Source organism: Bombina bombina, chromosome 11, assembly GCF_027579735.1.
Source record: "Bombina bombina isolate aBomBom1 chromosome 11, aBomBom1.pri, whole genome shotgun sequence".
Taxonomy (NCBI): Eukaryota; Metazoa; Chordata; class Amphibia; order Anura; family Bombinatoridae; genus Bombina; species Bombina bombina.
The window spans coordinates 166,244,059-166,268,544 of record NC_069509.1 but is presented as its reverse complement, the minus strand read 5'-3'; the positions used below and the strand labels follow the sequence as shown (position 1 = coordinate 166,268,544).

Sequence of the window (24,486 nt, the reverse complement as noted above, 5' to 3'; positions counted from 1 at the left end):
AAAAATCTAAAAAAATAAAACACAGTGATTAATAATCCAGTTACGAACTGAGCATCAATATTAAAACACAAAAAATTATACAAACAGTGCATGAGTAATCGCACAGGAGTACTCATATGTAGAGTAGGGGGGAAAAAGTGGCTGCTACTACGTTTGGTAACAGGCCGGTTTACTGTTGAAATTATTTTATAGGAACTTGACTTCTAGCGGGTCTCCTAGAAAAAATGGGTAGTAAGTGTAACTAGCCATATGGGAGGTTGATCTTACTTTTGACAGTTAGGATAGTCAACAAACCTCCTTAACCATATGTAAAACTAAGTAGGGGGACAATAAAACTGGCATTATAATGTTACTACTACTTCTCTAGTTGGCTAGGGACCAGGTGTTTATTCTAGGCATGTGCAATAGGTCTAATAAAAAGCAAGAAACAAAACTCAACATTCAATACGTTAGTTTTAAGGTCTTTCAAGTGAGTCCGTCCAGGTTTGAGGATGGATCTTTGGTCTGTGTTCTGTTCCATTTGTGGCGTGAGACCTGAGTCCATTCTTGCCGTCATGATCGCTGATCTTTAGGTGGGAGAGGCATGTCAGACGTGGAGGGTAGAGTAGGGGGCCGAATGCCCAGTTGGGTGCAGAATGACTCTAGGTCTTCAGGGTTTCTGTAGATTGCCGAAATATTGTCCTTTACTACTCTGAGGCAAAAAGGGAAGCCCCAGCGGTATGGTATTTTTAGTTCTCTCAGAAGCAGCGTCAGGGGTCTAGCTTCCCTTCTATTTGTTAAAGTCATTTGGCTTAGGTCTGCAAAGAATTGTAAAGCATGGCCCTCAAATGTGATAGGTGCTTGTTGCCTTGCAGCAGATAGGATATCTTCTTTGTCTTTAAAATTTGTAAATTTCAATATAATGTCCCGTGGAGGTGCAGGATCTTTGGGCAGGGGTCTTAAGGCACGGTGGAAAAGGTCCAGCATATATTCTTTACCTTTGCCCTCCTGATTCAGGGACTCCCCGTATCCTGATGTTGTGGCGCCTGCCTCTATTATCCAGGTCCTCAACCTGATCTTGTAGTTGCTGAATAATATTGGAGTTGCAGGTAGAGTGCTGGATTTGCTGGTCAAGTAGCCTGTCTGTGCTTTCTAGGCTTTCTTCCAGATTTGCAATTATATTGCCTATTTCACTCATTTCCTTTTTTACCTCAGAGAGGCTTGATTTGATCATTGAGCTCACTTGTGATATGAATTTGGAGAAATCTTCTTTAGAGGGAAGAGATAGTATGTCTGCTTTAGTAAGTACATTGTCTTCTTCAGATGTTATGTCAGTCTCTGCTTGTGCAGGGGGAGATTTGGAAGGAGAAGGGGGAGAATGTACAGTGGGATTATCCATGGCCTTGAAGAAAGAGTGAACTTTAGGTGTAACTGCCCCAGCTCCCTTTAGCGTTTTTTCAGCTCTGGACCCTTTCCTAGTAGCCATGGAAGTGCAGTGTCAAACAAGATGTAAGTGTGATTTTCAGGGTCAGGCAGCTGTTGGGCTGTGGGCTAAGTTGCTACCCACTGTGAGGGGACAGGTCACTCTTGATAGTTATGAAGAGGATTGTAAGAAGAGGTGCCTCTGCAAGAAGTTTCTGTGTTGAACCCACGTGGCCTGAGTATGGCGGAGTTAATTGCCCAGTATCGTGTTTCAGATGGGGTATTTACTATGCCTTAGGCTGTGCCCGTATGTTGTATTTAACAGACTTATCTGTGTGTAATTTTCAGTCAGGCGTGAGCGGGTTTCACCCTTGCAGTGGTGTTATGTGTTGGGCCTTGCGTGGGGGTTCTGGCGGTTTTACTCACTGCAGTGAACGGAGCCGTTGGGATTTCGTTATCCTATAGATCCTCGGTGGCTGCTCGCATTCTCCTGTGTTCCGGTGAGGTAAGAGGACAGCAGTTCAGCCGATCAAGCCTGCGGCTAGAAGATATAGTGGCCACCAGCTGCGCTGTGTGAAGAGTGCTGGTCTACTTCGGTGATAGCTGTCCGTTGAGGCTCCAATTATACAATCAAGGGTATCAGCACATGTTCCGTGACTAGTGGTCACATTAATAGATACGTTCCTAAGCCTTTAAACTAATTGATATAACCGGCCTCACACCGGAGCTCTTTCAGCTTGCGTCCATTTCTGAAGCAAGCTAGCTCCGCCCCCAAGTTGGCCTTATGTTTTTATGTAACTATCAGTATGTATTTACAAATACAAATATATTAAAAAGATATACAGAGGGCGACTCCTAGTGTGGAATTAGTAAGCAGAGTGTGAACCCACCAGCTTTACCCTTCAGAGATATACTCACAAAGTATAGAGCACACTGTAGTGCTAATGAAGCAAGCTGGGTATATTAAAAGTGGCCCAGCGCACATATCACTCCGGTGAAAGATGGTCCAATGTATTCAGAAGGTTCAGATAAAAAATTCAGGAGACTCCAGATATATATAAAAAACACTTTATATAAAAATATAACAGTGTACAATAAAAATCAGTAGAATTCGCTACGCGTTTCTCAGAGCTACCACTCTGTTTCCTCAGGCAAGTTATATAGTTATATAGTATAACTTGCCTGAGGAAACAGAGTGGTAGCTCTGAGAAACGCGTAGCGAATTCTACTGATTTTTATTGTACACTGTTATATTTTTATATAAAGTGTTTTTTATATATATCTGGAGTCTCCTGAATTTTTTATCTGAACCTTCTGAATACATTGGACCATCTTTCACCGGAGTGATATGTGCGCTGGGCCACTTTTAATATACCCAGCTTGCTTCATTAGCACTACAGTGTGCTCTATACTTTGTGAGTATATCTCTGAAGGGTAAAGCTGGTGGGTTCACACTCTGCTTACTAATTCCACACTAGGAGTCGCCCTCTGTATATCTTTTTACTTTTCAGATGATTTTGGAAATCTACTAAGAGGAGCTGCCCTAGCATTCTAATGCACAGTCAACTGGGACACTGATAAGTTTCCAGACTGCTCATCTAGGCATTATCTTTGCCTTCACTACATGTGAGTACAAAATCTATATCTCATTCTATTTATCCTTATATATACTGGCTACACTAGGAGGCGCCCTTTCTTTTTTTGTTTCAAATACAAATATATGCCTATATATAAATAGATTTTGGAGAAGCATGTGATTTTCTTCTTCTCCAGGATCTATTTTTTGAGTCCAATGTCCACAATCCTCTAACCAAACCCAATCATGTCGGGTATAAACCGAGATCAATTTTTTATCCCACTAAAGAGAGAGGTCCTTTTTTGGAGGCGTCCCATCGGCGGGTTGAGGAAGTCCTTATACTTTTGTCCAAGTACCATAGTACAGCCCCCCCCGAACTTAACTCAGTTACAGAGGTTTGCTCTGGAGCAACTAAAGAAGAAAGAGGAGATAGTAATTTGTCAGGCTGACAAGGGGGGCAGCATTGTGGTACTTGACCAATTAGACTACATTAAGGAGGCAGAAAGGCAGATTGTTGACACAGAAGTTTACCTGACACTATCAAGGGATCCTACCCAGACATACAAAGTACAGCTTTTTAACATACTGGACGATGGACTGCATGAGGGGACATAATACTAGTCTAATACAAAGCACATCCCACCTAACACATACCGAACTTCCGAATTTACGAATCGAATCCGAACCGAATACATCCAAATACATCCGAGTTTATTCAAATCTCAATGAATCTGAATGAATACGAAACAAATGCATTCGAATGTATCCGAATTCGAATCGCTCCAAAAACGAAATTCGAAAACATCTGAATTGATCCGATCCGAAACAATTTTTTTTCGCTTCGCACAAGTCTACTGAAATCGTGAGGTTTTACAGAAAATCAAACTTAAGGACCCAGACTGTATGAAAACTAAATGCCAAACATTCAATTCCTGCTAAAGTTAACTAAGAACGTAGCTGAGCCTGAGAAGCAAGAAAATGTCATTCTGCAGCTTTACTACATACCACATACCACATTCGGGAAAAGGCACAGCACAGAAAATTATTTTACTCTGACACAAACCTCTCTGGAATTTAGTGTGGTGCCATTTTATGTTTGAAGTGTATATGTGACCCCTAGGGGACACAATAGGTAGATATAATCTGCTATGCAGAAGACACATTTCTAATTGTCCTTTTGCCTTAAATGGACAATGAGCACCAATTTGCATATAACTTCATGTAATAGACATTACTATAAAGAAGAATATGCACAGATGCCGATGTAAAAATCCAGTATAAAACCTTATAAAAACTTACTTAGAAGCCTAATGACCACCGGGACATGTGACAGAGTTCCGAATATCAGTGGAATCACTGATACGAGTACCTGATGCTTTCTCCGTTAGTCAGTTGGTAAGTCTCCGTGCACTAATCCGTGCAGCGTTGTAGATCCTCAGCGTGTGGGACAAACAATTGAAACAATGTTTCCTTGCTAGTGATGAATAGGTTCCAATATTAGAAGGAACAATCACTTAGGTTGGTTCGTGAAAGTAGGTCCTGGGACAGGGATTATACATATGGAGACTATTCAAATTGAAAGAATACCTCAATGTACCTGCCCTATCTACTCACAATACCACACCAATAAATTAGTTTGTATCCAAAATTATCAGAGTAAGAGTAATTTTGGATTCAAACTAATTTATTGGTGTGGTATTGTGAGTAGATAGGGCAGGTACATCGAGCTATTCTTTCAATTTGAATAGTCTCCATATGTATAATCCCTGTCCCAGGACCTCTTTCACGAACCAACCTAAGTGATTGTTCCTTCTAATATTGGGGTAAAAACATTGCCTCCAGTACATCCTAACAGAACTACTCCGAACTTTCAACCGGAACCTATTCATCACTAGCAAGGAAACATTGTTTCAATTGTTTGTCCCACACGCTGAGGATCTACACGTTAACGCTGCACGGATTACAGCACGGAGACTTACCAACTGGCTAACGGAGAAAGCATCAGGTACTTGTATCAGTGATTCCACTGACATTCGGAACTCTGTCACATGTCCCGGTGGTCATTAGGCTATACAGGGCAAACCTGAACTTTGATGACTTATATACGAGACTACTTAGTATACCGGAAGCTATTTAGAATTAATCTGTAACGGGTTGCCAATTCATTTGGTATATTTTATGTGCACATTATAATATATTTCTATATATTGTTAATACATTGTACTTAACTATACCTAGTTTGTGCTTAAACAATTGTGAATCAATATTTCTTAGCCACAATTTATGTTATTGATGCCGGCATCTAATTTTAACATTGCATGTAGTAAAATTATGTTATTTATGTAATTTTTGGGTGTTTTATACATTAAATTTTAACAGACATATTTTTTCTAGACAATACACCATACAAAGGTGAATATCTACTCACAGTGTATATTGCAGGTTACCGGCTCCTTCCCAATATGAAAAGACAATATCACAGATTCAGTAAAAAAAGTTTGTCTTTATTTGGCTCCAAATAAAGACAAACTTTTTTACTGAATCTGTGATATTGTCTTTTCATATTGGGAAGGAGCCGGTAACCTGCAATATACACTGTGAGTAGATATTCACCTTTGTATGGTGTATTGTCTGATATTTCAGCACCACTATTTTGCACCTAGAGTTATACAACCGAGGAAGGAAAGGAAGATACCAACGACTGATACAAGCTGAACCAGCACCTCCAGCTAGCACACCTGATCTATTCACACAGACCTTGGGAGAGACTGTGGGACGGCTGCAGTTCACCAGAAGGGGAAAGTATTAATACATATTATACACCTGTTTGTGTGTATATTTTTTCTAGATCATTTGTAGTATTTTATAGATTTTACTTGTTATGAAAGGTTTCATTTTGAACTAGCTTTCAGTCGTTTATGCACATTATTCAACCATTTAGGTCTCAGTTCTTTTGAGAGAAATATATATTATCCATTGTGCCACTTAGACTATTTTAATTTATAGTTTAATCCTCTATTTGAGTAATATTTTCAGTTATTATCGTACTGTGGTCACTTCAATTACATTTGGCTCACATATATTGCTAATTATCTTGGCTACATTGATTGCCATTTTTCCAAAATTGGTATTGTTAATGCTCCCATTTGGGTCCCCTTATCTTTATCTCTCAGCTATTTTAGCGCTATCCCGTAACCCCCCTTTTTTCCATTTATTTGGGTGTATATTTGAGGTTTGTACACTTTTTTTTGGGATCAGCATCCATGTAATACTTATTAAATAACTTAGAGCATGTTGTCTGGAATGCAGAGTGTTTCTGGATCACAGTTGACGTGGTGGGGCTATATTCATGCATTCCGCATGAATATGGCTTGGAAGCTATTAAGGTCTCACTCGATATGTACAGCAATTATGATGTGAAACTTAAGCGTTACTTGTTGAGAGTTTTGGAATTCCTTTTAAGTCACAATTATTTCACATTTGGGGAGTATTTCTTTCTCCAAAGACGTGGGACCGCAATAGGTGCAAAGTTCGCCCCCGCCTATGCAAATCTCTTCATGGGCTGGTGGGAGAGATCCCACGTCTTTGGAGACAGGAATCCACACAGGAGCAGAATCCAGTCATATAAAAGATACATTGATGACTTGCTCTTTGTGTGGACTGGCACTGAAGTAGAAGCTGAAGCCTTAATAGCTTACCTTAATATCAATGACCACAATCTCCAATTTACATTCAGCTATGACAAAACTAAGGTACCGTATTTAGATTTTTACTTGATAGGTAACCCCGATGACCTTAAGGTGGAGACAACTTTATACAGGAAGCCCATCATGTCTAACACGATCCTACATGCTAAATCAAGTCATCCCAGACATACAGGTATTGGGGTGGCTAAAGGTCAGTTTGTAAGACTGAAGAGAAACTGCTCTTCAGACACTGACTTCCAGAACGAAGCGAATACACTTAAGAGATAACTTCAGGAGAGAGGCTATCACCCCAAAACAATTAAGAGAGCTTATCTTGAGGTGGAAAGAATGAATAGAGAGACGATGCTCCAACAAGCAAAGGATTGTCCTACTAGAAATTGTGATAATTTGAAACCTAGTTTCATTACCACTTTTATTCCTCAATTCAAAGAAATCTGTAGTATCTTGGATAAACATCTCCCTGTGTTGACAGGAGAAGATAGCCTTAAAAGTTTGGTCTCAGAAGGCTGTAACTATATTCCCAGAAAGGGTCGCACTTTGGGTAACATTTTGGCACCTAGCATGTTGAAAAAGGCCAGCTTAGGTGGGAGTAGTTGGCTCACAATTAAGGGTCACTATAGGTGCCATTTCTCTGGCTGCATTGCTTGCAGCCATACCAGTGTCACTGATAGGTTTCAATCAAAAGTTACCAATAGAGTGTTTCTCTCATCAGGCTGCACTAATTGTAGGACCACTTACACAGTCTACTTGGTAGAATGCACTGACTATAATAAACAGTATGTGGGATGTACCACACGAGAGGTGAGGTCACGAATCAGAGAACATCTTAATAATATAGATAAAGATATTGATGTCTCTGATTTGGTACACCACTTTCTAACGGTCCACAATAAAATGGCTAAAACTTTTAAATGGCAGGTGATTGAAAACATTGAGAGGAGGAGGAGATAAAACTCTGAAGCTCTTTCATAAAGAGGCCTTCTGGATCTTTACTCTGCGGACCAGACGTTCACAAGGTTTTAATGCATCTGGTGATATCATTAATCACTGGAAACTCTAAGAAACAATACTTGGACAACATAGTGTGTAAGCTAATATTGTATTGTATATCCTCGAGGGGGTTTTCTGTGATTTGTGATATTGACCAGGTGTGGAAAATATAACTTTCCAATAGGGATGTTGAACATAAGGTCATTTCAAGTTTGCTTGCAATACATCAAGGCTTTCTCTCTTCTTTGACTAGTGCAAGTCTGGGTATACACAATCTGTATTACACAGCATAATGTTTTTTTTCTATTATATTTTAGTTAAAGCAATTTGTTTAACCCCAATACTTGTTCGATAGAATATCGTAAATTTCTGAATTCTCCTAATTAGGAGTTCTAATTTTGTTACAGGAGCATAGTTCAATGTTAGCTTAGGGATTTATATGAAATACATTTCCGTTCCTTGAGATCATTTGTGTTTAGCTCTGTTGATACTGTAATTCACTCTCCTTACTTATGAATTTAATTAGTAAGAATAGCATTCCTTTAATCACAGTTTAGGGTTGCTTGATAGTTATGAATTTAATTAGCAGGAACAGTATTCCTATAATTATAGCTCAGGGTTACTTGCCAGTTACAAATTTATTTAGTAAGAATAGTATCCTTATAATCACAGTTCATGGTTACTTGTCAGTTCTTTTAGTGGTAATTAATACACTATCACATTCAGCTGCTAACCCTTATGAAGCCTCGGTGGCTTTATAAGGGTGCAAACTGGATATTGCAGTATGGTCTATGATTAAGGCTTTTTTTCTTACAGCCGAAACGCGTAAGACCGGCAGGAGCTTTATGTCATAGCGTTCAGCTCATCTATCATTTACTATATTTTTACCCCTTTTATATACATTTGTGTGTGTACCTTTTAGAATAAATCTTTTTCTTTTTGACGATGGCTTGCTGGATGTGTGTTTTTTCCTTGTCCTGCATATATATATATACATATCTACAAAGTTCAAACTAGAATAAATAAAAAGAGAGAAGCGCTCAACCTGGAAACAAACAATGGCATAATAGCTTGTTCTATGGCTAGTTACCACCCAAGAAGCAGCCTCTTTTTGCTCAACATGTGTCTTTCACAGAGAAGTACTTTCCTGAAGCATGTCAGTCTGATCCTGACTTCACAGTACAGTCCAGCCCCGAAATACCAGGCAATCCTTCTCTGAATGAGAGAAACAGCAAAACCCCAGATGTACATTTCGGCCTATTGTGGGCCTTGTCAGTGAGGTGCAGCCATATCCCTCTAGGCACACTGATCAACGGATCCACATCTGGATTCCCGCATCACACTTAGGGAGACTTCCCAAAATGTCATAATTTGCATAAATAAAAAGAGAGAAGCGCTCAACCTGGAAATGAACAATAGCATAATAGTTTGTTCTATGGCTAGTTACCACACAAGAAGCAGCCTCTTTTTGCTCAACATGTGCCTTTCACAGAGAAGAACTTTCCTGAAGCATATCAGTCTGATCCTGACTTCACAGTACAGTCCAGCCCCGAAATACCAGGCAATCCTTCTCTGAACGAGAGAAACAGCAAAACCCCAGATGTACGTTTCGGACTATTGTGGGCCTCATCAGTGAGGTGCAGCCATATCCCTCTAGGCACACCGAGCAACAGGTCCACGTCTGGATTCCCGCATCACACTTAGGGAGACTTCCCAAAATTTCATAATTTGCATAAATAAAAAGAGAAGCGCTCAACCTGGAAATGAACAATAGCATAATAGCTTGTTCTATGGCTAGCTACCACCCAAGAAGCAGCCTCTTTTTGCTCAACATGTGCCTTTCACAGGGAAGAACTTTCCTGAAGCATATCAGTCTGATCCTGACTTCACAGTACAGTCCAGCCCCGAAATACCAGGCAATCCTTTTCTGAACGAGAGAAACAGCAAAACCCCAGACGTACATTTCAGCCTATTGTGGGCCTCATCAGTGAGGTGCAGCCATATCCCTCTAGGCACACTGAGCAATGGGTCCACGTCTGGATTCCCGCATCACACTTAGGGAGACTTCCCAAAATGTCATAATTTGCATAAATAAAAAAAAGAAGCGCTCAACTTGGAAACGAAGAAAATAGCATAATAGCTTGTTCTATGGCTAGTTACCACCCAAGAAGCAGCCTCTTTTTGCTCATCATGTGCCTTTCACAGAGAAGAACTTTCCTGAAGCATATCAGTCTGATCCTGACTTCACAGTACAGTCCTGCCCCGAAATACCAGGCAATCCTTCAATGAACGAGAGAAACAGTAAAACCCCAAACGTACGTTTCGGCCTATTGTGGGCCTCGTCAGTGAGGTGCAGCCATGGTATTTCGGGGCTGGACTGTACTGTGAAGTCAGGATCAGACTGATATGCTTAAGGAAAGTTCTGCTCTTTGAAAGGCACATGTTGAGCAAAAAGAGGCTGCTTCTTGGGTGGTAACTAGCCATAGAACAAGCTATTATGCTATTGTTCGTTTCCAGGTTGAGCGCTTCTCTCTTTTATTTATGAAAATTCAAACTAGACTTATGCCTAGGACAGCAATACAAATTATAAGTATTAATAAAATGGAAATTATAATTATAATAAAAAATAGTATTAGTTTATAGTTAAAACATATATATTATAAAAATGTGTATCTTTGTTTTGGGACCTATATAATTAATTATTCAATTGAAAATAGCTGTGTGTGCCTCATATATGCAGGCCCTTAAGTGGTTTTTAAGGGAGGAACATACCTTAAAGGGACACTGAACCCAAATTTTTCCTTTCATGATTTAGATAGAGTATGACATTTTAAGCAACTTTCTAATTTACTCCTATTATCAAATTTTCTTTATTCTCTTGGTATCTTTATTTGAAATGCAAGAATGTAAGTTTAGATGCCAGACCATTTTTGGTGAACAACCTGGATTGTCCTTGCTGATTGGTGGATAAATTCATCCACCAATAAAAAAAAGTGCTGTCCAGCAGTCTGAACCAAAAAATTATCTTAGATGCCTTTGTTTCCAATAAAGATAGCAGGAGAACAAAGAAAAATTGATAATAGGAGTAAACTAGAAAGTTGCTTAAAATTGCATGCTCTATCTGAACCACAAAATATTTTTTTTGGGTTCAGTCTCCCTTTAAAGAAATGTTTTATAAGTCACATGTTCTAATGAGGGGATTTTACAGGGGTAGTTTGACCATCAATTACAAACTTCATTTTTAATTAAATATCCACTCCCTTCCCTTTCTCACCCCCTCTCTCCTTATCCACTACACAATTTCCATGGCAGTTTTTGCTCAAAATTAATTAAATATATTTTTACAAAAGTGAATTAAAATAATTGTATTTAATGACAGCTATGTGGTAATATCACTGCATGTATCCATTAAGGTGAATTTGTACACACACGTTCAAAGTTGCATATGTCACCTAACAAGAGAACCATGTTTTTGGGCCTCCTGAAAGGGTCAGAAAACCCCAAATATTTATTTCATGGTTTGTATAGAACAGACAATTTTAACCAACTTTCAAATTTAATTTTATTATCAAATTTGCTTAATTCCCTTGTTAACCTTTGCTAAAGGAACAGCATTACACTATTGTCAGCTAGCTGGACTGTCTAGATAGCCAATCACAAGAGACAAATGTGTGCAGGCACTAATCACCAGCTATCTACCACTAGTGTAGGATATGTTCATATTCAGCAATGGAAACCAAGAGAACAAAGAACATTTGAAATCAGAAGTGATTTTAAAATTGTATTAAAATGACATGCTGTTTCTGAAGCATACAGGGTTAGTTTTGTTTTCCCTATCCCTTTAATTAATGCAATAGTAATGTGCTTGCTGACCTTGTGTGACAAAAATATAAGTAGAACCATATAAAAAGGGTCCCTCGCAGCGGTTATAGCATACTTATTAGTACAAAGTAAAAAAATCAGTGTTGTAATTAGAGCTTTAACTAGTGCAGGTGTTTCAAAATCCAAGCCTCACCCATCCTTAACATACAAGATTGACAAAATATCCTTTAAAGGGACAGTCTACCCTAGAATTTGTATTGTTTAAAAAGATAGATAATCGCTTTATTACCCATCCCCCAGTTTTGCATAACCAACACAGTAATATTAATACACTTTTTATCTCTGTGATTATTTTGTATCTAAGCCTCTGCAAACTGCCCCCTTATCTCAGTTCTTTTGACAGACTTACATTTTAGCCAATCAGTGCTGACTCCTATGTAACTCTACTGGCGTGAGCACAATGTTATCAATATAGCACATATGGTACACATGAACTAACACCCCATTCTAGTGGTGAAAATTGTCAAAATGCATTCAGATAAGAGGTCTAAAAAATTAGCATATAAGCCTACCTAGTTTTACTTTACAACTAAGAATATCAAGAGAACAAAGCAAAATTGGTGATAAAAGTAAATTGGAAAGTTGTTTAAAATGACATGCCCTATTTGAATAATGTAAGTTTATTTTGGACTAGACTGTCCCTTTAAGCTTAAGAAACAGAACTTTAGTTAAACCATGGTGATTTCTCATAAATAATATATCATTAAGTAAGGTATAAATGGAGTTTGTCATAATATAAAAATTGATTTACACATAACATATTGGCAACAATGGTATTGTAAACTTTTTATATATTAAATATATGTTTGTAATTTCATTAGTAAATATTTGACTGGTCTATGAGGGCTTTAGGAAAAATGACAAGACTGCAAAAGCAGCAGAGAATGCAGCACTTTAGTACTTAAATGTAATTCTAATGTAATTATTCATTTTAAAAGGACATACAAACTAATAAATAATCAGAAGTATCATAAATTATCAGTACATCCAATCCACTGAGATTACACATTGGAACACCTTTGTTATCAGATAACAATTAAAGGTACAATCAACCCCAAACTTTTCTTTAATGATTAGCATAGTTCTATACTTCTATGATCAAATTGAACACTAGGGATGGGTGACTGTTTCGCAACATTTGAAAAATGAAACAAAATTTTAACACATTCGTTCATTTTGAATTTCAAATGTTTGTACAACATTCTGGCCAGCCCCAGGACAAGGAGGAACGTAGGGGGAAGAGGCCTTTGACCCCTGGGAGGAGTTAGTCCTATGTTTGGGGAAGTGAATGAGGATCCAAGGGGTAGGTTATTTAAGCAAGGGTGGGCCGGCTATCTTTAGAAAAGTGGCTAACAAGCAGCGCAAGTTTCCATTAGTCAGACTCCAGTCCGATATTCCTTGCGGTGCTATAGACGTGGAGGAGTTGCTCGGCAAGATCAGGGCATTAGCGGCAGAAAAGGGATGTTCATGGATGTCTGCTCAGCTGTCTGGAATTCTTGCTGCGCCCATGCTGTCGGATCAGCCTGAGGTGGAGTCAGTCCGACAACGCCCACGAGGCATTCGCGACCTCCAGAACGGCTCAGTCCTGAACTGAGTCAGGGAGTCAGCAAGATGAGAAGTAGCCGCAGCAGCGATGTTACCAGAGGGTCACAGGGTGGCCGGTCTATCCAGGTTATTGTGGAGGAAGGTCTGGAAGTGGCTAAAGAGACGGTTTTGGCAGAGAAGGTGGTTGCTGAGGTGCACGTGGATGAGGTGGATGGTGAGGCAAGGGGGCGGGAGCAGGATTATGGTCCGGAGGGATCTGAAGGGGGCAAGTTGGTTACCATTGATTTGGAGTGACATTACAGCTCTAGAGAGCCTGATGGGGATGATGAGCTCCTGAGGCATTAGAGGGTTGCGGTAGCTGGGGAGGAGGGTCAGACTTTTTTGGAACTCAGGCCCATGGGGAGTGTTCTTGTTTTAGATGAGGGGGGTGCAGTTGGGGATATTGCACAGCAGTTAGTTGGCACGGTTTCCCAGGAACCCCTTATAGAGTGTGGAGATTCCCCTGCTAAGCCTTCCCATTCTAAGCAGCATGGCCCCCACAGGAGCTATGGGGTTGGTAAAATATTTTCTTGTTGATTAGGCAGGGTAGGTAGGCTTAGCAGCCACCCCTCTTTTATGACTAAAGGCTCCTTCAGGGCTAGAGGTGTCACTAGGAGGGGTGATCGAGGGCGAGGCCTTACCAAATACAGATTAGAGGAGGGGGTAATTGAGGCCTACTCTAGTCTTTAAGATGGGGATGAAGTTATCCCTCCTTCCCCTCAGGTTAGAGGTAGGGAGTATCACTTGGGCCACAGAGGGGGTATGCTAGGAACCCAGGTGGGCAGTGTTGAGCATACAGGGTGGGCTCCCTCCGTTGTGGGTGATTGTTCTAATAAAATGGTTGTTGTTGAATCAGTCTTTATTTGCAGATTTGTCTGAAAATCTTTGGGCGGCTGCCGGGTCTGATAGAGGATTGGACGGCAAAGAGGCTGATGCCTTTTGCTTGGCGGACTCTTGGACTGAGTCGATTCGTCTTGACCCTGATGAAGGGGCAGATGTGGAGGATGCATGGGCAAAGGCCAATGTATCGGGTACACGTGCAGGCCGAGGAGAGGATTTCTGTCAGGTGAACAGGGAGACAAGTGGCAGGGTAAGGCAGGCTAACCTCTCGGCGCAGGGATTTGCAAGGGGAAAGAAGGTGTGCAAGGGGCGAGGAGGTGCCAAAACAAGAGTGGTTCTGGGGGCCAATTTCTTGCGGCTGCAGGGCCTATTGGGAAAAAATAGAATGAGGGGGGTACAGGGGTGAGAACGACCCCTCTAACTGGGGGGGGGGGTACTGAAGAGTAATTTAATTTCAGGTAGTGATAAGTCACAAGGTGGTATTTTTCAGATGGCAGCAGATCAAACATAGTCTTTGAGTTCAGACCTGACCTCTGTTGGGATTGTGCGGAAGCAATTGGCTACGAGGAGGGAGCTGGACATGGCACAAACTGCAGGTGAGCAGGACCCTAGGTTTCATTTTGAGGGTATGGGGAGAGACAGCGGGATTGAGTGTCTGGCTTCTGACTCTGCTTCCAGATTGATATTGGAGGGCATTAAATAACTGCTTTTGAGGGTTCAGTCTGCAGCAGTAGTTGCGTCTCCTCCTCCTCATGCTGCCAGAGCATGGGTGCCTTCCGCTGGGATGGGGCAATCACCCACTGCGGTCCTTAGCATGGTGGCACCGCCGGTGGACAGGCCGGCAGCTGTAGAATCAGTGGGGAGTGGTCCGCAATTGAGTCAGGTTCCTCCCCAGGCTGGGGTGACAAGGATAGGGATGTATCTGAATTGAGGGTGGTGGACATAGCGTTGTCCAGGTCCTGCTTATGCTTAATTGGGCCCTTGGGATAGCATTTATCAAAAGACGTTAAGGAGAAGATTTGGAAGAGGGAGTACATTGAATTGTTTTCCTTGTTGCCGTTGGAGCAATCTTTTGAGTTGCCCGAGGACTCCAAGAAGGATACCTCTAAGAAAGAGGAGGAGGAACGTAAAAAACAATATAGAAAACTCCCCAAAACATTTACCAACTGGTTTCAGTCGTTTGTCATATATGCCAGTGTGGTGGCTGAAAAATTCCCTGATTTGGGGGCCCCTCTTCTCTGCTATCTGGATGAGATCATGGACGTGCGGTGTACGTATGGTGGCATGGCGTGGTCAATGTACGATCAGCATTTTTGGTAGCGGCTAGCGGTCAAACAAGATATGAAATGGGATGACAGGGATATGGGCATTTGGTTGAAGGTCATTACGCCGCTTCGAGCCACTTTGAGCCAGCGGATCATCAGCTTCCAGTTCGTCAGCCCCTTTTAAAAAAGAATTTTGTTTCGCCTTTAACGAGGGGCAGTGTAAGTGGGCTAACTCATGCAAATTCCATCATGAGTGCTCAGGTTGTTGATGGGGACACTACTACGCTAAATGTTTTTAAAAAGGTAGGCTGCCCGCTAAGCAGGACTGGCCTGAGAAAGGGGGCAACCCCGATCAGGGGGGTGGAAAGGATGGAGTGGTGGCTCGGTCGGTACGGCAGTAGGCAGGGGGTTCTTGGAGAGTGCAGCCGGGCTTTTGCATGGTTTTACCTATGGTTTTGTTATTCCATCGGTTGGGGGTTCGGAAAAGTTTCCGGGTAACTTGAAGTCAGCCAGGGAATGGCCACAAGTGGTTAGGGAGAAAATAAATAAGGCGGTGGAACTGGGGCGTATGGCGGGTCTGTTTCCTGCCCTACATTTTGAGGGTTTGAGAATTTCCCCGCTTGGGGTTGTCTCAAAAAAGGATTTGGGAATATTCCGGATGATCCATCATCTTTCTTTTCCAGTGGGACGGTCTGTGAATGATGGTATACCTGCCTAGTTGACATCAGTGAAATACGCTTAATTTGACCAAGCGGTGACTTTGGTGAGGGATACGGGCAGGCATGCTTTGTTGGCCAAGGTGGATATCGAAGCCACTTTTCATGTGGTGCCGGTTCATTGGGTTTCGCATAGGCTGTTAGGATGTTGTTTTGATGGGGCATTCTATGTCAACCTCTGTCTACCAATGGGTTGTTCCATCTCCTGTTCATTGTTTGAGACCTTCAGCTCATTATTGGAATGGGTTGTGTGTGAGCAATCTGGATGTTCGTCAGTAGTGTACTATGTAGATGACTTTCTGTTTGTTGGGCCTGCCAATACCTTAGTTTGTTTGCAAATTAGGGATAGTTTTTATAGGATGGCTGAGGACTTTGGGTGAATGTGTTGGTGAGAGGAAGCTATTAAAGGAGTGGGTAGATGGAGTTTGTCTAGTTTTCTTTCTTATGTGCGTCCACATTTGAGTGTTTAAGTTATTATGTTTTTTTCCTTTGTTCATATCGTTGTAGGTCCGGTACATGTATGGGTGGTGCGCCACTCTTTTATTTATTGGTCTAGGCGTGCTGCTGTGGTCAAGACGGAGGGCCTTCAGCTGGGTTTTGATAAGCCCAAAGTACTTTTGAAATGGTTTGGAGCATGGGGTCTCAGAAGGGACCGGGTGTTACCGTTGGTGGTGGATTACGCTAAAAAATTCCCGTCTCCGGGAATCCTTATGGTCCATGCTGGTGGTAATGATTTGGGTTCTTGCCTCAGAGAGACCTGGTGCGTAAGATTAAGATGGATTTGGCGAGGTTACTTGAGCTGTTTCTGGGTTTGACAATTGTATGGTCGGCAATGATCCCGAGATTGGTTTGGAGGGCAGCATGGAACCATGATAGACTGAACAACAGTAGGAAAAAGGTGAATAAGCTGGTTGCAGCTTTTATGTATAGCATAAACGGGGTGGTTGTGCATCACAGAGATTTGGAGGATGTGGGTAATGGTGAATTGTATTTACAGGACGGTGTACACCTTAATGTTTTCGGTTTAAGGCTCTTTATCTTTGGGATCCAAGAGGCTTTGGATTGGAATCCTTGGTGTGAGGGGTGGCAGTCTGTGGGCCTGTCAGTCAGTCCAGTCTTTGGCGGGTGCTAGTTCCCTCATGTATGCAATTGGACCATGGCCATAAGTGAATGAGTTACTCTCCCCATGGGGTGGGAGAGCAGGTTAAGTAGCTTCTTGGACACGGGGTTCCTTGGAGCTTGGAGTTTGAAAGAAATAACGGACCTATTTAAGTCCAGATAAAGTTATATATATACGGCCTCGACAACAAGAAAAGGGAAATCAGAGAATTAAGTTTGGGAGCAAGAATCTTCATAGTTAATAGAGTTTATAAATTGGTTATTTAATAAACAGGCTGTGGCCGGTATTTTTACCAAACGAAAGGTGTCTGTGTATTATTTAATGGTAGAATGTGGTAAGGTAATAAGTTTCAAAGGGGACGTTAATTGACGACTCATGGGGTCAAACATTTGTTTAATGTAACAGTATTTCTAAAGCTTTCTTTAAATGTAATATTCTATTCAAATTTTTCTATAATTCTATTCAAATTATGCAATATTCGAATTCGAAAAATATGTTTGTAATTGTATTTCTAATGCTTTCTTTAAATGTAATATTCAAAATTGATACATAATAGATACAAATATATCAATTCACTTCTATTTACTAAATTTCCTTATACATGAACTATTGAACTTCTGAATAGTATTTGTTAAATCGAATGTTACATTTGAAATTTCGAATGTGGACATTCAATCTAATTATAAACATTCGAATTTGAAAGTGACAGTCGAAAATTGTAAATAGCATTCGATTATAGAATTTTAAAGAATATTCATTCTTATCAACATTCAATTATGTAAACTGAATTTCTACAATAACATTCGTTCTAACATCAAAATTCGAATATACATAATATAACACATTCCCCCATCCCTCCCGAACACATTTACTTAACCAATCACAAGAGACAAATGTGTGCAGGAACCAATCAGCAGCTAGCTCCCACTAGTATAGGATATGTGCATATTATTTTTCAAAAAGCAATACCAAGTGAATAAAGCACATTTGGAAATATAAGTAAATTTAAAAATGTCTTAAAATGACATGCTGTACCTAAGTCATGCAGTCTGTTTTTGACTTTCCTATCATTTTAAAGGACAATAATAAGGCAAGCAAACAAATATATTTTCATAATAATGACTTTTATTATTACATAAATAGCATCATTCTTATATGTATTTTTCAATGTGAAAATGTATTTATCTGTTTGATTCAAATTAAAGTAGTATGCATCATATGACTATGTTTTAAAAATATATTTAAAATTATTAGAATGTCTGCTCAAGCAGAGTATACATTTGCAATACTTTGGTATATTAGAAAAATATAATGAGCAACAAATCAAATAATTTTTCTTTAATATAGAGTTAGTTTAATTTTCTCAAAGTGTATTGTGCACTGGGCCCAGGGAGAGCCTGTGTCTGCTCATATGATGTTAATTAAAATGTATTTATCACCTCTATATAAAGGTAATCACAAACTATGCTCTGCATACATCTCAGTGCTTAAATATAATAGAGATGCACTTTAAAATATTCGCCAAAAAGAAGTGCATTAGTCAACCTAGGTATACATTTTTTCAACTGGTCATTCAAAACATGACTATAAGCTTGAATGCAAGTTATTTGGCCATACCAACAGTAATAAGGACTTGTTTTTAAAGTTTTTCTACAACTGGATAACCCTTATTAGCTTATTCTGAAGGAGCAACCAACATTATTTTCAAAGATCATTAGTCATAACATGTAAGTTGAAGGACCAGTATGCTGGAAAGTAGTTTTAATGGTAATGTAAACATTTACAATGGATATGTTGTAAACCAACCACAATGACATGGAATCAAATGATGGAATTATATAATAATTTAAAACTTTTTCTAACAGTTTTAGCTGTGATCGATGCCATCACGGCCCACCCTTAGAGAAGGGCAGAGATAACACACAATAGCAGCACGCCTTCACAGGGTGTCATAGCCAATAGTGTAGTGTTGGTAAATTTGTTATACACCCCCCATAACAAGCACATATGTCAGTGTTTATGGCAATATGAGCCGTGAAGGTAAAAAAAATATTCTACTCACTGCTCAACACAGACACGCTTTTATGGAGCACAGATCTGTGTTCACACTAGCGATGATGTCACCCTGAACTTTTGCAGTGGCATATGCCGTACAATATATACTATATCAGCTGCATCCCCCTCAAATGGCACCATGGTGGCAGGATACTGCAATGGCACCTCCACAGCACCCTCCTATGGCCCAGCAAAAACCACCACCACGAATGTTTGGCCCACTTTGGAGACAGAGACACACTCACAGTCCCCAATACAAACGGACACAACTGAGTCAAGTCAAGAATACGTGCCTGAGACACCAAATCAGCCACAAGTCACCGTCATTCCCTCCCAGTCAGAACAGGAGAGATGTTAGCGGCTCACACATTGAGAGATGAGCCCATCCAGGCTCCAGCAACAGCAGGCATTCAGGAGACAACAGAGCCAGATGGACATGCTGAATGCCACACCTGTCCACCTGTCAGAGACAGTAGAAAGGCATGTGGACAAGTCGCAAACTCCTTTATCACTCACTTCCTCATTAATATCCCTGCAAGAACCTGAGTCAAGGGTGGAGCCCTCAAAACAATCTGTTGAGTGTCGCACAAGAAGCCATACTTCCCCCCCAAGCAACTCTTCTCCAAAAGCCAAGTCCCGCCGCGGGCAGTGATCTTTTTTCCATTTTCTAATTTTCTTTTTTTTTTAAATTTATTTATCTTTTAAATTTTACTTTACTCAAAAACACTTTTTTTTTAAGTGTGACTTCCATCTCCATTTGACGCACAAGCTATAAATCTCCACCCTTATAGTTATGTATATTTTGATTGTATCATAAACATGTTATCTTTCTTATTGTTTGTATGAATTACTATAATATGTTTCTCCTACATTGGTGTGTCCGGTCCACGGCTTCATCCTTACTTGTGGGATATTCTCATTCCCTACAGGAAGTGGCAAAGAGAGCACACAGCAGAGCTGTCCATATAGCTCCCCCTCTGGCTCCGCCCCCCAGTCATTCTCTTTAACGCTCTGAACAAGTAGCATCTCCACGGGGGTGGTAAAGAGTATGTGGTGTTAGTTGTAGTTTTTTATTTCTTATATCAAGAGTTTGTTATTTTAAAATAGTGCCGGTTTGTACTATTTACTCTACAGCAGAAAGTGATGAAGATTTCTGTTGAGAGGAGTATGATTTTAGCACCAGTAACTAAAATCCATTGCTGTTCCCACGCAGGACTGTTGAAACCACAGAACATCAGTTGGGGGGAACAGTTTGCAGGCTTAACTGCTTTCAGGTATGATCAGTCATTTTTCTAACAAGACCATGTAATGCTAGAAGACTGTCAGAAATTCCCTCTGGGATAGGTAAGCCATTTTTTCTTAGACTCTGTATAAAATGATGGCTTATATTTAGGGCTCTATGCTGGTTGACACTATTGTGGGCTTTAAAATCGATTGCTTTTTAGCATGTTTTTCACTATAAATAAGGTGTTTTTGCAGACTTTAAAACACTTTTGGGGTTTAATTTCGGCCTGGCACTTATTTGGACACCTAAATCTAGTCAGAAAGGCCCCTCCACTCTGGAATGAAGAGGGAGGAGGCCTCATTTTCAGGCCTCAATTGCGCAGTTGATTTTGCCTAGGCAGTCCATGCAGCTTCATGTGGGGCATCAGAAAGGACTCCAGAGAGGCTTATTTCCTACTAAAATAATCCCTAAGAAAGGTAAATGCTACCTCTCTTTTCTTCTGGCTAAAAAGCATCATCCGATTGGCTTATGAGACTGCTGGACGGCAGCCTCCTGAACGAATGGGCTTTCAAGAACGAGGCTTCTGTTGAACAGATCTGTATGGCAGCGACTTGGTCTTCACTGCATACATTTGCAAAATTTTACAAATTCGATACTTTTGCTTCTTCGGAGGCTATTTTTGGGAGAAAGGTTTTCCAAGCAGTGGTGTCTTCCGTTTAGGTTACCTGACTTGTTCCCTCCCTTCATCCGTGTCCTAAAGCTTTGGTATTGGTTCCCACAAGTAAGGATGAAGCCGTGGACCGGACACACCAATGTAGGAGAAAACAGAATTTATGTTTACCTGATAAATTTCTTTCTCCTACGGTGTGTCCGGTCCACGGCCCGCCCTGGCATTTAGTCAGGTTTAAAATTTTTATTTTTTTGTACACTACAGTCACCACTGCACCCTATGGTTCTCCTTTTTCTCCTAACCGTCGGTCGAATGACTGGGGGGCGGAGCCAGAGGGGGAGCTATATGGACAGCTCTGCTGTGTGCTCTCTTTGCCACTTCCTGTAGGGAATGAGAATATCCCACAAGTAAGGATGAAGCCGTGGACCGGACACACCGTAGGAGAAAGAAATGTATCAGGTAAACATAAATTCTGTTTTTATCAGGTTAAGTAATCATAATAATAACACATTTTTCAGGTTCAGAATCTTAGTATGAAGCTGCTGCAACAACACAAGAAGCACAGTGTGCAATATCCAAGTGAGGAGGAGGAGGATTTATTTGTGCAAACTACCTTCTACCTCAGTCTCCTTGAAGACACACAGAAGCCAAGGGCTTATCAAGTCGTAGATGCTCCTGTCCCTTCTCCTGCCTAGCTTGAACCAACCTATCACATGGAAATGGTGAACAGCGGCAGATGCAGCCCCATCCCCCTCAGAGGCCACAGCAGCAGATGCAGCCACCTCCACTTCAGCAGCCTCATCCCCCTCAAAAACCACAGCAGCAGATCCAGCCACCTCCACTTCAGCAGCCTCATCCCTCTCAAAAGCCACAGCAGCAGATCCAGTCACCTCCACTTCAGCAGCCTCATCCCCACTAAAAAGTTGGAGGTGGCTGCATCTGAAACTGTGGCTTCTGAGAGGGATGATGCTGCTGAAGTGGAGGTGGCTGCATCTGCTGCTGTAGCTTCTGAGAGGGATGAGGCTGCTGAAGTGGAGGTGGCAGCATCTGCTGCTGTGGCTTCTTAGGGTAATGAGGCTGCTGAAGTAGAAGCAGCTGCATCTGCTGTCAAATAGGAAAAAATAAATACATGCAAAAGTCTGGCTAATTCAACAGTACAAGCTGAAAAGTTATTCAATGTTTGTTCTTTCTCAAATTGTTGGATAAAAAAAACCTTCCCAAAATACCTTCTATCATACATACAGACTACAATTGAAAACTATTCCAAAGCACTATATTCTTTGAAAGCCTAGATAATACCTTGAGGCCCCCAAGCCACACTCAATCATCCCTTAAAAGTAGACCATAAAAATGACTTCTCACTTTAAGGAAAAGGTCTGATTCTCTTTGTGATGGACAACTCTGGTCCCACATCACTGTAGACTAGACACATCCTGGGGACACAGTAATAAGCATGCCGTCAGCATCCTCTGTTCCTTGTCTACTCACTTGTCTGACTGACAAGTAGCCTTAAGGGTATCTGCATGCTCTCCCTCGTGAGGCGGCGGTCACTGACGGTCAACTTAGAAATCCAGCAGCAATCTGTGAGAGGTAGTCTTGTCAAAGAATTTACTTGCTGGAGATTCAAGAATATAACTGAAAGGGAAAGGTATCCTAAGACACTCTACTCCAGATTCCATGAACTCAACACAAGTCTAAGTTGAGAGATATGTTTATATCCTTTATTGAACGTCGCACACATATTTATATAGAACCCATCTTAATATCCTAGTTTATTTGCATGCCAAAGACTTTTAAAAGAAACAATAGCAATTAAAGAAAAACAACCCAAAACCCAGATCTTACTTACAGAGAAGAATTTCCAATTTTTTTCTTTTGATAGGAGATAAGAATGCAACTGACATTTCCAGGTGCAAGAGAGTCTGTTAGTATGGTTATTAATCCAGCCATAGACATCTCCCTTAACAGTTAACTAAACAAATCTGCGGTAAAGACCTCTGGAATACAGTATCTCTTAGCTTCCCAGCAGAATACAGAGAATTTCACAATGTATTACTACAAGATAGTCATTACACTCACTTCCCAGCAAAATACAGAGAATTTCACAATGTATTACTACAAGATAGCCGTTACACTCTTCTTTTGGAGAATTCTGTAGACCACTGTTCATGTACAGTAGTTATAACCCTTGTTACAGTCAGCTGAGTAGACATTGGGCTTTGTACTGAGCAATTAATAGTGATGGGCAGCATTAGTTTAAAAAGGTTAGTTCCCAAAGAAATGGGAAGTAAAAATAAGAAAAAATTCTAATAATGTGAGACTGACAAGGTTTGATTACACATAATGAATGTATTTTTGTAGCAACAAGGAAACGTTCACTACCTGGACCTTAAATATGCACTATGTCTTCTGAACATGTTATATGGTATTGCAATAATGTAGGTGTGTCTCACCTATCCATATTTTTGAAAACTGGTTTTTCAAACTTTCTATAGTGTTTATATATAGTTTGGTTTTTAGAAGCAATTGTTCCAGTTTTCATTTCAAACTAAAGACTTTGTGTTGAGAGAGGGCTATGGCTTCTCGTTGTGTGTATTTGCTTTTTCTTTTCACTGGGTTGATTTCTGTCTTGTCTGCTTCAAACACCACCAGCCTTTCAATAAGTATAACAGCAGCCACTACCAGAAACGTTTCAACAACTAGAACAACAGACACTACCAGAAACTTTTCAACAAATAGAACAACAGCCACTACCAGTTACTGTAAGTAAACAGATTATTGCATTTTTTTTAGTTTTAACTTTAAATTCACATTTGTATAATTTATATTCTAGATGCAATTTATAAACAATTTTTCTTTATGATTAATGAATTCTACATTTTGTTCCCCGTATATTTTTTCACATGGTTTATTTTTTACTATTATCTATCTATATATGTGTGTGTGTATATATATATATATATATATATATATATATATATCACTCAATCAATAAAAAAAATGACTTTGGACTATGGAATATGAGAACAAAAAAGGAAAAAAATAAAAGCTATATGGAATACACTTCAGTGACTGTACAAAAGTTCTCAAATTTATATATTTAATCTCCATAGAAAGCAGCACTCGTGCCTAAATTGGTACTCAACATCTCAACTGCTACAGTGAAATATAAATTACTACATCTAGGATCAACCACAAATTACAAATCATGTAGATATATATTAAAAACTAATATATATTTTGTAAACAAAATGTCTAGACATGGTCAGTTTGTTTTATTAATATGAATGCACTAATTTAAAATTTTTATCTATCATCTATCTATCTATCTCTCTATCTATCAATATAAATATATATATATATATATAAACAAACACACACACACACTGCACCTTTTTGTAATAATAAGCCTTTCTTGGTAGTACAGTGCTAAAAAAGGAAATAATATGTGCACC

The 24,486-nt window shown here is 40.2% G+C and overlaps 1 protein-coding gene and 1 long non-coding RNA gene across 2 annotated transcripts in view; one reads left to right on the top strand and one right to left on the bottom strand.

Annotated features, from left to right (window-relative positions):
- LOC128642103 (uncharacterized) overlaps positions 1-24,486 on the bottom strand; it is a 214,353-nt gene that overhangs the window by 150,034 nt on the left and 39,833 nt on the right. The window lies entirely within an intron of this gene.
- The window catches only part of LOC128642102 (uromodulin-like), a 90,243-nt gene continuing 89,303 nt past the window's right edge, over positions 23,547-24,486 (top strand). Inside the window, exon 1 of the mRNA XM_053694763.1 lies at positions 23,547-23,793. Coding sequence (XP_053550738.1) covers positions 23,607-23,793 — 187 coding nt within the window. The 5' untranslated portion in view covers positions 23,547-23,606. The remainder of the gene's footprint in view (positions 23,794-24,486) is intronic.